Raw genomic sequence first — 11,980 nt, 5'->3', positions numbered from 1 at the left:
TGTCATTGGGTATAGACTGCAGTGCGGTACCGTACCGGTGGGGTAACCAGTGCCTGTGCTGTCTGCCGAGACGCCGACAGAAATCTCGAAATACCAGGAAACATTTCATTTCCTCTCTCTGGATGGGGTCCCGCTTGTCCTACATGAACATCTCCCCATCCGGAAGAGACGACGTGGACCTCCTGCTGGGCTCGGGGGGTCAGCGGGACTCAAAGTGTGGGGGGTTGACCTTTCCGAGGCTCACGGCCCATGAAGGGGTTCGCGTGATGCCTCTGTGTTCTCGCTCCACATAGAGCACAGTATCACTGATGCTCATGGCGCCCTCTCTATAACATGTACCAGTGTGCTTACTATCTTTACTGTGTTTACTTTCAGCTGACAACAGCAAGAGATGCGACACACAGGTTCTGGTGCACACGACAGGCCCTTGTGCTGCACACACAGCAGACATATTTTGCACGCTGTTCAATTTCTCATCTGATAACACACAAAAATATTACAAGAGTGGCCCTGTAATGTTGTTGGTAGTCGTGACTCGCATTCATCTGGTCATGATGTGGTCACAATAGCCAGAGGTCCTCACAAAAGGGTGTGTATGTAGATGTTGATAGATATGTAGTCTAAGTTAATGTAAATGTAAGTTAAATTGTAGAATATATTGATTATTAATTCAAAATAGTGCTATTTATGAGGAAAAAAATGGTCAGACCAGCTAGGAGGTGTTGGACTGTTCGTAGCATAGTGATTAGAGCTGCTGCAGGTTCGATTCCCCCCTCTGGCTGTCATACCCTTGAGCAAGGCACTTACCATAAAATTGCTCCATTAAAAAACTACCAAGCTGTATAAATGAGTAAAGAATTGTAAGGTGCTTAATATTGTAAGTCGCTTTGGAAAAAAGCGTTGAATAAACGGACCACATGATAGGTAGTGCTGTCCAGATGGTTGAGGAGCAGACAGTCCGCAGCCTGGGTGCGAGCATTCTGTCATGATGTCCTGTTCCCTTCCTTCACTCAGCCTCTTGTATATGTATATACTCTGGATGATTGTGTTTGTTTTTTTTAACTGATACATTTCTTCAAAGTGACTTCGCAGTGATTTATTTCTTTATTCCACCAGGTAACATTTACTGTACCAGTTTGGGGTAAGTACCTTAGTTAAAGGTACTTTGGTGGAAGTTGGGGTTTGAACCTGAGACTGTCGAGTCCACAGGTGTCAGTTCTACTTGCTGCGCTGTCACTGCAGCTTATGTAAAATTATATGGACTAATAACTGCTAATGTTTACCATCGGACTCTCTAACTCCGGACCAAAAAGAGCTCCCTGCTGTGTTACTCCAGCTCAGTGTGTCGCCAACACATGCAGTTCGATCGCTATGTAGGGTTATATCGGTGTACCCTCCGTCAGTGATCTCTCTCTGCCTTTGCCCACAGGGAGTCAGAGTGTCTGTGGGTACATGAGTGCGGGAGCCCAAGGCCTGCGACCTGTGATGGATGAGGCTGGAATCAATGAGAGGTGAGTGGACCTTTCGCATCTCGGGCTTTAGAACAGCTCTGGTTTGTCTCACTTTATTCCTTCGTTGGAATAACCATCCAGTTGGGATCTTTGCTCTCGTCTTCATTAGTGCTGCGTACATTTCAGGCCCTGTCTACAGCTGGCATTAATCATCTGGTTTACATCTGGAATCACTAACCAGCGCACCTACACCTGGTCATAGTAAATATGTGTACCACGCCTTCCCTCCATTTATGCAAATGAGGTTGGGTCCCTATGTGACATTTTGGTTTTTGCGCCGCATGGGTCATCTGCTTTGCCGTTGCACAACCCACACGATGGACATGGAGGCATCTTCGCCGTTCGGCTCGGTGGACACAGCGTCGGACTGTAGCTCCAGGTGCCCATGGGCCTGTCAGTTTATCTGTTTTATTAACTTATTTCTAATTATATTTCTTGTCCCGGTAGCCATGGAACAGATTTGAAAACATGCTTTTCTTCAAATTACTTCTCATTTCCCCTATTGGTCTACGTGCAAAAGCAGTATTTAAAAAATTCCCTTCTCCTCAGTCTAATTTGCTTTAATTCACTTTATTTCATGATGCATTCAAGTGATTTGGGTGGTGAATTAATGAGCTCTGATTGTATACAAGATAACAAATTTTTCAAAAGGTGATGGGTATGGGCTTATAAACCTTATAAATCAGTTTAATCTGATTATTGTTGCCTGGGCAAATAAGGTGCCTTCCTAAATCAGTTAATGTTAGCCAACATAACCAGTTAAGTGAGTGTAATATCATCTCCATGGTAACGGTGAAGCTTTAATGTCAAATGTGTCATAAGACACTGAGGAGTTCCTTGCGCCGCTGTTAAGGTGCTCTGTGCAGCTTTCTCGCTGGGCTCCTCGCTGGGGACCCCTTAAATGAACATCTTGAGATGTTTCATACATCCGAGCACCGGGTTCGAGTCCGTAAGGTTCAGGATGAAGCTGGTGCCGCACACTTCAGAAGAATGACAAGGAGTGGGTGACAGGCGTTGCTCGCAGTAATGGAACCTGGCATCTATGCCAAGCCTACAGTAATGAGTCGTCCCCCATGGAGATGGAGTTCCCAGCTGAAAAGTGACCCACGCGTTGAGACAATGGGGCTCTGCAGTCCCAGCTGGCCTTGCTACGTGCTCGGGGGCGTGGGAACGAGAGCGCACACCCGCGAGAAACCCACAGCGTGCGCAACAGAGCTGTCTTTGCTCTCTAGGTTTGTCTCTGTAGGCCAGACCGAAAACCGGTTCAACTGTGTTCGCAGAGCAGCTCCCTGGCAGTAGGTGAGATTGTCAGAGGATGTGCTAGCAGAACCCGACCGGAACAGAACCTGGCGTCCCATTCAGGGCGGACGCTTGCTTGTCAGAAATGGGCCAGAAATCACACGCCTCATTACTGGTGTTTGCCCCCAGATACAGAGGCAGGAAAGCGATATGCTGAAATATTTTTGCTTAGTTGACCTGAAATACCCCAAATATGAGCTAGGAGATGTGTGTATGTGTGGACCATACGAGTGTGTGCGTACCCAGCCTGGTACATGGGGTCGGACACCACTGGGCTCAGCCGCGTTACCTACATCAGAGATTAACTGATGATGTTTCCTGCAATGGCAGTGAGGACCGTGGTAACAGGTAGGTAAAGCCATGTTCTTTTGAAATAATTAGAGCAAAGTAATGACAAGACAGCACCCGATTTCAGTCAGAACCCCACAGAAGCTGTGTAATTCACGGCTGGGTGCGACTGGAAAGGATGCAATGGATCGCGGAGTGAAGCTCGTCTAGAAATGAGGATTAATGAAAAGAGGGAGGAGCTTCCACCGTCCCCTGCATGTTCTCTTCGACATTAGTCTTTTGATGTACATGCTTATAGAGAAGTGAGTGCACCGCCCACTCTTTGGAAGTTAGCGGTTTGCCACCCCTTTTGTTGGCATGGCCACTGCCGCCATCGGTGTCCTCCTGCTGGGGCTGGAGGCTGGGAGCGAGAGAAGAAGCCAAAAAGGACATCCCAGATGAGATGGTTCGTCATTGGCTTGCTCATTATTTTTCTTTTCTCCTTGTTGCGCATAGCTGGACGCACCAAGATGCTGTGGGGGATTTGTTTTATTTAGAAAGTCCTCCTAGGAACGCAAAGCGCTGGGCTGCGAGGGTGACGTGTCCCTTTCCACCCCTGTCCGTGCTTGCTGTCCTCGTTGGGTTGACATCCATGCAACACGGTTGTCTCTGTACATTCCCGATTCGCTTGGCAACATGAGCTCACAGACTAAAGAAACCTCGACTGCCCAGGAGAAGATGCGAAGGCCATCGGCAAACTCAAAGAGTAGGTCATTCTGCTGTGATGCTGTGTTGAAGTGACAGGTCTGGCTGGCAGAGCAATCCATGTGCTTATGTAAGGCGTTCTTCGCTACCTCGATCCAACGGCACCCAAGACAGACGTCGCCAGTTTGCCATATTGACATATAGTTACCTGAGGACACAGTGAAAAATATTTCCTTTTTTGGTGACTCATCATTTTATCTTCTGCACTGTAAGAAACGGCTTCTGGCAGGTCTGTCAAAGACTCTGTATGGTCTATACATCAATAGTTCAAACATCTGCACTGTAGTCACCTGTAGTCTACACATCGTCTACACATAAACAGTGTCCATGTCTACAGCCTAGACATCGAATGTACACATCAAAAATCTATCCATCTGCATTCTACACCTCTACAGTCTAAACATCTAGTTTGCAATCTAGAGTGTGCACATCTACAGTCTTCATGTCTACAATCTGTACATCAACATTTTACACGTCTACAGTCTACATGTTCAAGGGCCAACAGAGCTGTATGGTTCTTTATTGGTTTGACTGGGTGGGTGGAGTCACTGACCTCTGGGAGGGTACATCTCCTCTGGGATTGTCCCCTTGGATCACCCTCTGGGGTCTGGCCCACCGGCCGTGCACTCTGTCTCACCTCTGTATTCTCAAGGCAAGGAAAGATAAAGCATGCTTGGTCATTTTCAAAAAGCGGTCGCTGCACCCATGAGTGCCCTTACATGACCCGCGGGTTCTCTTTATCGAAATTGCCATTGAACGGCGGCACATGGGCAGCCCTTAGGAGAACATCCATCAAGCCTGGTATCCATCTTCCTGGAAGGTGAAAGGTCGTTTCGATCAGCCTGGTTGAAACCTGCTGTCGAGTTTCCAGCCAAATGCAACAGGTTGACATTTTGATAAGCCCAACATTCCAGCAACTTACAATTTGAAACTCAGATTGTCGCTAGGCAACCTCTTTTATTGCTCTGAATGGAAAGCAATTCTCATTGCCAAACATTGTTATTGTTAACATGAATTGTATCTCAGACTCCGGAGCTATCTCAGACTGTTTCAGGAGCTTGAAGTCATGTTGGCTCATGATGCACTCAAACTGGATGAAGAGGAGACCCGTGAGTGGTTTACAAAGGCTGCTTTGTTGCTGTAACATCCATTGTCATCTGACTAAATAAGCAGTCATTGTCTTTAGCAGCAAGTTTTGATAGCTGGTGTTTAAATTTGACACTTTGGCAAATGCCTCATTGGAGTGATTTCATATTATAAATGGAACATCAATGCAACAAACAGTAGTAATTACATCTTGTTTTCAGCCAGCTACAGTCATATGATGAATTACAAACCAGCCTTAACGCTGTATCCAGACTGATGAGTCATGTGACACATGTGGCCTGGTGATGTATCGGGGGTAATTTTGTCTGGTGGAATAGTGGAGTGGTGTTGTTTTGCACTGGCGGAGCACTAAACAAAGCGGTGTTGTGATGCAAATCACAACCCAACAAAAGGACTTTCTGTATGAATTCAATCAACTGTTGAATAAAACACTTTATTAACGGCCTTGAGTAGAACAGGTTTTTCCCAACATCACGTGCAAGTGAGCATCTGACATGGACCTTGTCCCTTCTGTAGGACCTGCCAGTCACATGTCGACAGTCACAGGACACTGCCAACGTCCCCCTATCAGGTGCTCATCAGTCAGGTTTCTTCAGAATGAGCCCTAAGCCTGGGAGCGGATGAGGGCGGACGGACACAAATTGCATGGGGAAAGCGTTGATTGCCATGAGGTTCCTGGGTAGAAGTCTGGCGAGACTGAGTGCAGGTGATGTCTCGCCTTTGAGTATCACAGCTTCCTCCTTCTGTGTGTGTAAGAGGCCTGGAAACACCCATGAGTGGATTGCAACATGTCAGTGTCTGTGTTTCTGCGACTCGTTGAAACCTGATCTTTGGCTTTTGGGCTCCTTCTCCAGCCCTGGTCATAAAGCTCCTTTGTCCTTAGCGGTCGGTTCAGCCCATTCATACAGAGGAAGGAGATTTCCTGGTTTCCTGTTTCTCTGTGGTGTGTGCAGGTGGTCCAAGTTCCTAAAAATCAGTCACATTCATCCAACCACTGGATTCTTCACCCTACGAAAGGTTTCTCGGCTGGGGCTTGTGCTGACTCTTGTCTGCAGCTTTAAGGATATGTACTCTGTGTTTATAGATTGCCAGCCGTGGCTTGCTGTGTCCCGCCCGTTACCGCCCCTAACCGCTGGTCGGCTCGTTCCCACCGGGAAACGTGCAAATTGGATCGAGCAGGTCCTCTGTTCACCTTGGAACATACCCAGTGGGCAAGATGTAGCCAAAAGCCTCATCAGTGATGCGCATGAATGGATGAACGAGATTCCCACTGTCCCTACCTACTATCTAGCGAAACCACAGCCAAGGGAACGGGCTTGGCGGAATCAGCAGGGAAAGGAGACCCTGTTGAGCTTGACTCTACCCCATATATAGATAAACATTTATCTCCACTAGAAATCCAAAGCAAAGGAGTGGTCTACATTTCAGAGGCTTCGTGCAACATGTGGTCCAGATGAAACCATGACTTCACGGTCAGAAGTTCCCCACCAGCAGGTAGATTATCACGGCTCTCAACTGATTCCATTCGAAAGCATCATGATGACCGTTAAATTAAATAAGATGCTAATCCAAATGTGATTCAGCAGTGTTCGACACTGTCTTCGAGCGGAATTTTTCAGCAGGCATCAGTTTGCTCTTGCTATCTGCACAGTCTTGTGACTCTGGCCCTAGATGCTCTCTAGATCGAAGCTCATCAGTCTTGGTCCTTCAGGTTTTGCTGCTCTTTTTTAACCACTAACAATCATGTTACTGAGGCACAGAAAGAAGGCTAAATTAGTTCATTTAAGGGAATAATGAATTTAGTTGAGTCCTTAAGTGGTTCAGCAGAATAGGACTTCTGAGTTCTTCTGCCCGCAGGGTCTCTTGATGAACCCCCGAGGAGCTCGGTGACCTGTTTTTCCACCATTTAACTTCTTTGCTATCTTCTCAAGTGTTTGCATAACTCAGAGGAGCAATGCAGCATCATGCGGATGAGCGAGTACGACCGCTGCTCACCCCAGTCTGAGGCTGGAGCCACGTCTCTGGAGATCTTGAGGTTTCACTTGTTTGGGACAGCAGTTTGAAGCCCCAGGCTTGGTGTCCGCGATGCGTGGCTCAGCAGCAGAACAAAAACAAGGTCATAATTGCTGCACCCCGGTGACTGCTCATGGTTTAGATGCATCTGGGCCCCAGCGGCAGCGGTGGAGTGGGTGTTCCGTTTGGTATTCAGCACTTGCAGCAGGTACTCGGAATTCATAACAGGTGGAACATCTTTGATGCAGATATGTCTGCATAAGAAGAGGAGTGGTTCCATGCGGGTAATTTAAACAAGGTGTCAAGATCAATTTGGAGCGAAACCAAAGCACCGCTAATCACGGCACCTATTCCCGCAGAGCCCAATTTGGGCCGGCCTTTGAAAGCCGCAGCTCGGACTAAGGCGTTACTGGATTGTTACAGCCGTGCTGCGACTGGGCGCTCGGCCCCGCTCCTTGCTGCAGGAATCACTCCGGGGACAGTTTTGTGAGATCTTCCATTTCTTTCTTCACGTGCGCCAACGTCACGTTCAGGAGGCCAGCGAAATCCAATATCCTTTATATTTATATATATACCGCCGTGGGAGTTTCATAACTGAGATGCAGCGGTTATGGTCTGTGCTGAGCTTCACCGAATCGTCTCGTATTTACATAAAATCCAAGGCAGATCTCGGTAGCGGAGACCAGCCGTAATACCTGTAATACCCGACACGTCTCGCCGTGCCAGGGCTGTTGTCCTGCTCAGGGACTGATATCGCATTCAAAGGGCAATCAGATGAACTACTTTATTACACACTGCACTTTGAACATAAAGGAAGGGTGTAAAAGAGTCATTAACTGCCAAGCCTTAATTGCTCAATGAACCCTTTGTAATGCTCTGCCGAGCCGTCCGGCCCTCAACGGACACATTTTTCTTCTTCTTCCGAGGGACAATTTGAGACGAATGGGAAACCTGGTAAGGCGAGACACTAAAAGACATTGGCAGTCGCTGCGGACAGCTAACGGGCAGCACAGATGCGCCATTAAAGAAGCCGGTGAGGCATTCAAGATACCCAGGACACCCCATCTGTAAATTACAATGGACCCAGTCCAACTGACCTCACCATAAAACCACAAAGAACAACATCCAAAATTGCCAGCATACGTCTACATGACTCGAGTTGAAGAAGCTTAACTTCACTCCCGAACCAACACAACCACAGGGTACCAACATGGGTATATCATTGAAGTTGTCACGTGGGCACCTCCCTCCATCAGTGTTTCGTTGAATTAGGCCCATGACACCTTCGGAAGAGTCAGCAGTGCAGTTTGGCGATCTCGGAAACACAGGACTTCATATCTGCAAGAATGAATGAATGAATGAATAAATAAATAAAGATCATATCTGCCAGGTCAGCTTAAAGGAGAAAAAAACAATAACAGGAGTTTCAGCAATTTTGTCAAAGCGATGCAGTAGATTTAGTATTAGGCTGAACTCGGAAAATTGGGGCTGAATTTTAATTCTGTTAAAATGTATGAAAGGACAGTTGAAAATTCCCCGTCTGGGTTTTTGCGCCAGAGCTGCTACGGTCGAGCAGTGAGGGAATTCGGCACACAGCTATAATTTCAGCCGTTTCCATCATTAACCATGACCCCTGAGGCACACATTGAGTTTTAGGCTTATAAAGTTACCAAAGCTGCTTTTAATGGCTACCTACTCTACCTTCTAATTACCCCCATTCCCGTGGAAAAAAATCTCAAAAACATAATCATAAAAAGTATGACTAATGTAATTAACGAGTAATTTGGTTTGTTTAATTAGCATGTTCACTTTTTCATGAGTTCATGCTTTTGACGCAATGTTTCATGATGTACACATTTCTTCTTGTCGGTGAGCCTCAAGGTCACTTCTCATGTTTACAGCACTCATCCTCTGTAGTGCCCTGGAGAACGGTACTTACCATGAATTGCTCTAGTAAAAACGCCCAGCAGCCTGAATATTGTAGTGATAAAACTATGTTTAAGCAGAAAATCAACAACAACGATAATAATAATAATAATTAATATCAAATACAATTGCAACTCCTTCCTATATATTTGGTCTAAGAGGCTTTCTGAGTCATTTTTCAGGAACAAAATTGGTTGGGATCGGCCGGGTTTCCTATACGGGCAGGTATTTGGTCAGTGGTCTTCATTGGTTTTAGAAAGAAGGCGGTTTCAGTGTTTGGTGTATCAGATGGTATTTGGTATGTGCTCTTCCTCCATTGTCTGACTTGCAATTGCCTAATGTGCTGGAGAGAATGAGCAAAAGTGACTTTAATAGCCCCACCCAGGAGGGCAAAGACTGAAAGGGGTTCAAAGGTGTGTGGGTCATACAAACCTTGCATTACTGACTTCACAGTGTGGACAACTTGTACCACACCCTCACCTCAGCCAGAAGCACCTGGCTCTAATTGAAGCAACCAGCTATAAAGAGCACCACTCCATCACTGGCCAGTTGTGGAATCTCACTTGAGACAATTGTACCCCCTGCGCTTTTGAACCGACCTCGTCCCATGTCCTGCTCCCATTCGCTCCCTAGCCCAGCTTCACGTCTCCCTGGTCACGACCGCTTGCTTCCTCCCTCAACCCCAACCTTGGATCTACTCTCTAGCCCGGTTTTGAACGAACAATCCTGCACTGAGATTCCAGCCTCCTCCGTGTCCTCTGTTTGCCTTGGCATTGAGTTTGTTGGCGAACCAATTGCTGAAGTTGTTGCTCCGCTCATTGTTGAGATTCTTGTTGGTCTCATTATTGGAACTCATTATTATTTATTCTTTTCTCAATCTTATGTTGAGCTCATTGAAACCCGTTATTGAAGTTCTTATTGCGCTTGTTGATGAGCCCAATGTTGGAACTTATTGTTGGGCCAGTTGTTAGCCTTGACTCTGAGTCATTGTTGAGCTTTTTGTTGAGCTTTTCGTTGAGCTCATTGTCAACTTTGTTGCAGAACTCATTGTTGAGCTTCATCATGGGCTCATTGCTGAGTTCATTGTGTCCATTGTCCGATTCACTGTTGAGTTCATTGAGTCTGACAGTTCAGTCTGAACACTCTTGTGTTGATGGGCAGAGTATAGAATCGGTCACCTCCCCATAACTCGACATCAGCCCCATCGGGGGGTATACTGCCCCAGTGTGCTCAAGCACGTTGAGGAGAAGCTGGAATAAGGAAGTGGGGTCCCATAAAGTTCTACATAAAGAGCATTTGGTGTTTTTGATAAACTGCTGTTTCCCTTGAAAACCTTAATTTGAACTTCAGTCTCATGAGCTTCAGCATATAGGAGAGGATCTAAAGGTCACATACGCAGTGCGAAGTTACTGTCCTAACGACTAAAATATCTATCTGCTTTCATTCTGAAAGCGCTCCAGCGCACAGGTATGACATACATCATGTTTCTAAAATTTTCTCATCAAACGTGCAAGAAAATGAGCAATGACAGAATTGAGCGAGGCCGTCTAGACCTGTACGCTGCAGTGGCCTACGGCGAGTTCACGCTCATGATCTTGCTAATTATTTACAGGTGGACCAGGCTGCTGTAGATAAATGATGGAATCGGGTTTCTCTTCACAGAGCTGCCAAACGTCTCGGTGCTTCAGGAAAGTCACATCAATAAACAGCTCAAGGTCTTTTGAAATGTAATTGTATATAATAAAGCCATAAATATGAAATGGCACGTTGGAGGTATTGAATGCGTTTAAGTGCTGAACAGGCGTTGATTTCCATACCGCGAGGTTTACAGTTACCGCACTATGGAGTTGTGCTTCCAATGCATTTGCTGCGTCAAATGCAAAGTAATTTACCGCAGTGTAAAAAAACGCTGATTATTACTAATGATATTAGAATAAAAGAGAAGCCATCCACTGAGCACACATCCGATTAAATGCCGTAATTGCGTTTGTGTGTCGGAGCTCAAGTGACGCAGCGTCCCTCTTTTTAATTCCCATTTCGTTTCATTGAATCAAACTTAAATCCATTTGTTATATGAAGCTTTGCAGAAACTAAATTATGGCTCAGTTTTTTTTTTTTTTTTATGAGACGTGTAATTATCCCTATGTGCTTTTGCTGTAAAAAATTGAGACGAAAGATTCACTCTGTGACCTGTGCGTCGGAGCAAGGCCGAATGTGGTGATTTTGCCATCGGACTAATGAGGGTTCGAACAGCGTGCGCCGGGACGCGCCATCGCTCCCGCTGAGAGCAAATGCTGATTCGCTATTCACGTGCGGCTCCTGGCTCCGTCGGCGTGGCTCCGGGACCATTAGTGCGCTGGGGGTCTGCGCCTGGACGCCCCCCAGATTCAACGCTCTCTCTTACGTTCATTTTCCACTTATTCCTTGTTGTCAATTCAGCTGCTGCCAGCGAGGCCCGGCGCTGAAGTGTTGAAAGCGAGAAGCCGTTCGCACCTCCTCCTTAATTTGCCCAGCAGCTGTTAGTTTACACATTTATGCTCTTTCCTACTTACAGTAATTTGCTGCATTATTGACTCTGTTTATGAACTATTATTTCTTGGTGCTTTTCTTATGTACATTTTTATTTATTTATTTATCAGACACTTTTTTCCAGAGCGACTTCCACTGAACTCTATGTAGTGTTAGCAGCCCACACACCTTATTCACCAAGGTAACTTACAGTGCTAGATACACTACTTACACTGGGTCACTCATCCATACATCAGTGGAACACACTCGCTCTCTGTCACTCACACACTATGGGGGAATCTGAACAGCATGTCTTTGCAGTGTGGGAGGAAACCAGAGCACCTGCTGGAAATCCACACAGACGCAGGGAAAACATGCAAACTCCACACAGACTAAGCGGGGATCGAACCCACGTCCTCTTGTAGCACCAAGCGCTGTGAGAGAGCAACGCTACTCGCTGTGCCACTGTGCTGCCCACGTGTCATGTGACACAAGTATTTCACTTTGCTCATATTTTACCCTGCAGTGTGGTTATTTAGTCAAGGAGAAGAGATCTCTCAATGGTACTGCAGAACGTCCTCCGC

At 46.4% G+C, this 11,980-nt stretch overlaps 1 protein-coding gene across 1 annotated transcript in view; it reads left to right on the top strand.

Annotated features, from left to right (window-relative positions):
- Positions 1-1,455: 1,455 nt before the first annotated feature.
- The window catches only part of htr4 (5-hydroxytryptamine receptor 4), a 55,071-nt gene continuing 44,546 nt past the window's right edge, over positions 1,456-11,980 (top strand). Inside the window, exon 1 of the mRNA XM_018733464.2 lies at positions 1,456-1,511. Coding sequence (XP_018588980.2) covers positions 1,486-1,511 — 26 coding nt within the window. The 5' untranslated portion in view covers positions 1,456-1,485. The remainder of the gene's footprint in view (positions 1,512-11,980) is intronic.

Source organism: Scleropages formosus, chromosome 13 (assembly GCF_900964775.1).
Source record: "Scleropages formosus chromosome 13, fSclFor1.1, whole genome shotgun sequence".
In the NCBI taxonomy this organism is placed as follows: Eukaryota; Metazoa; Chordata; class Actinopteri; order Osteoglossiformes; family Osteoglossidae; genus Scleropages; species Scleropages formosus.
This window is presented reverse-complemented; position numbering and strand designations above follow the sequence as displayed.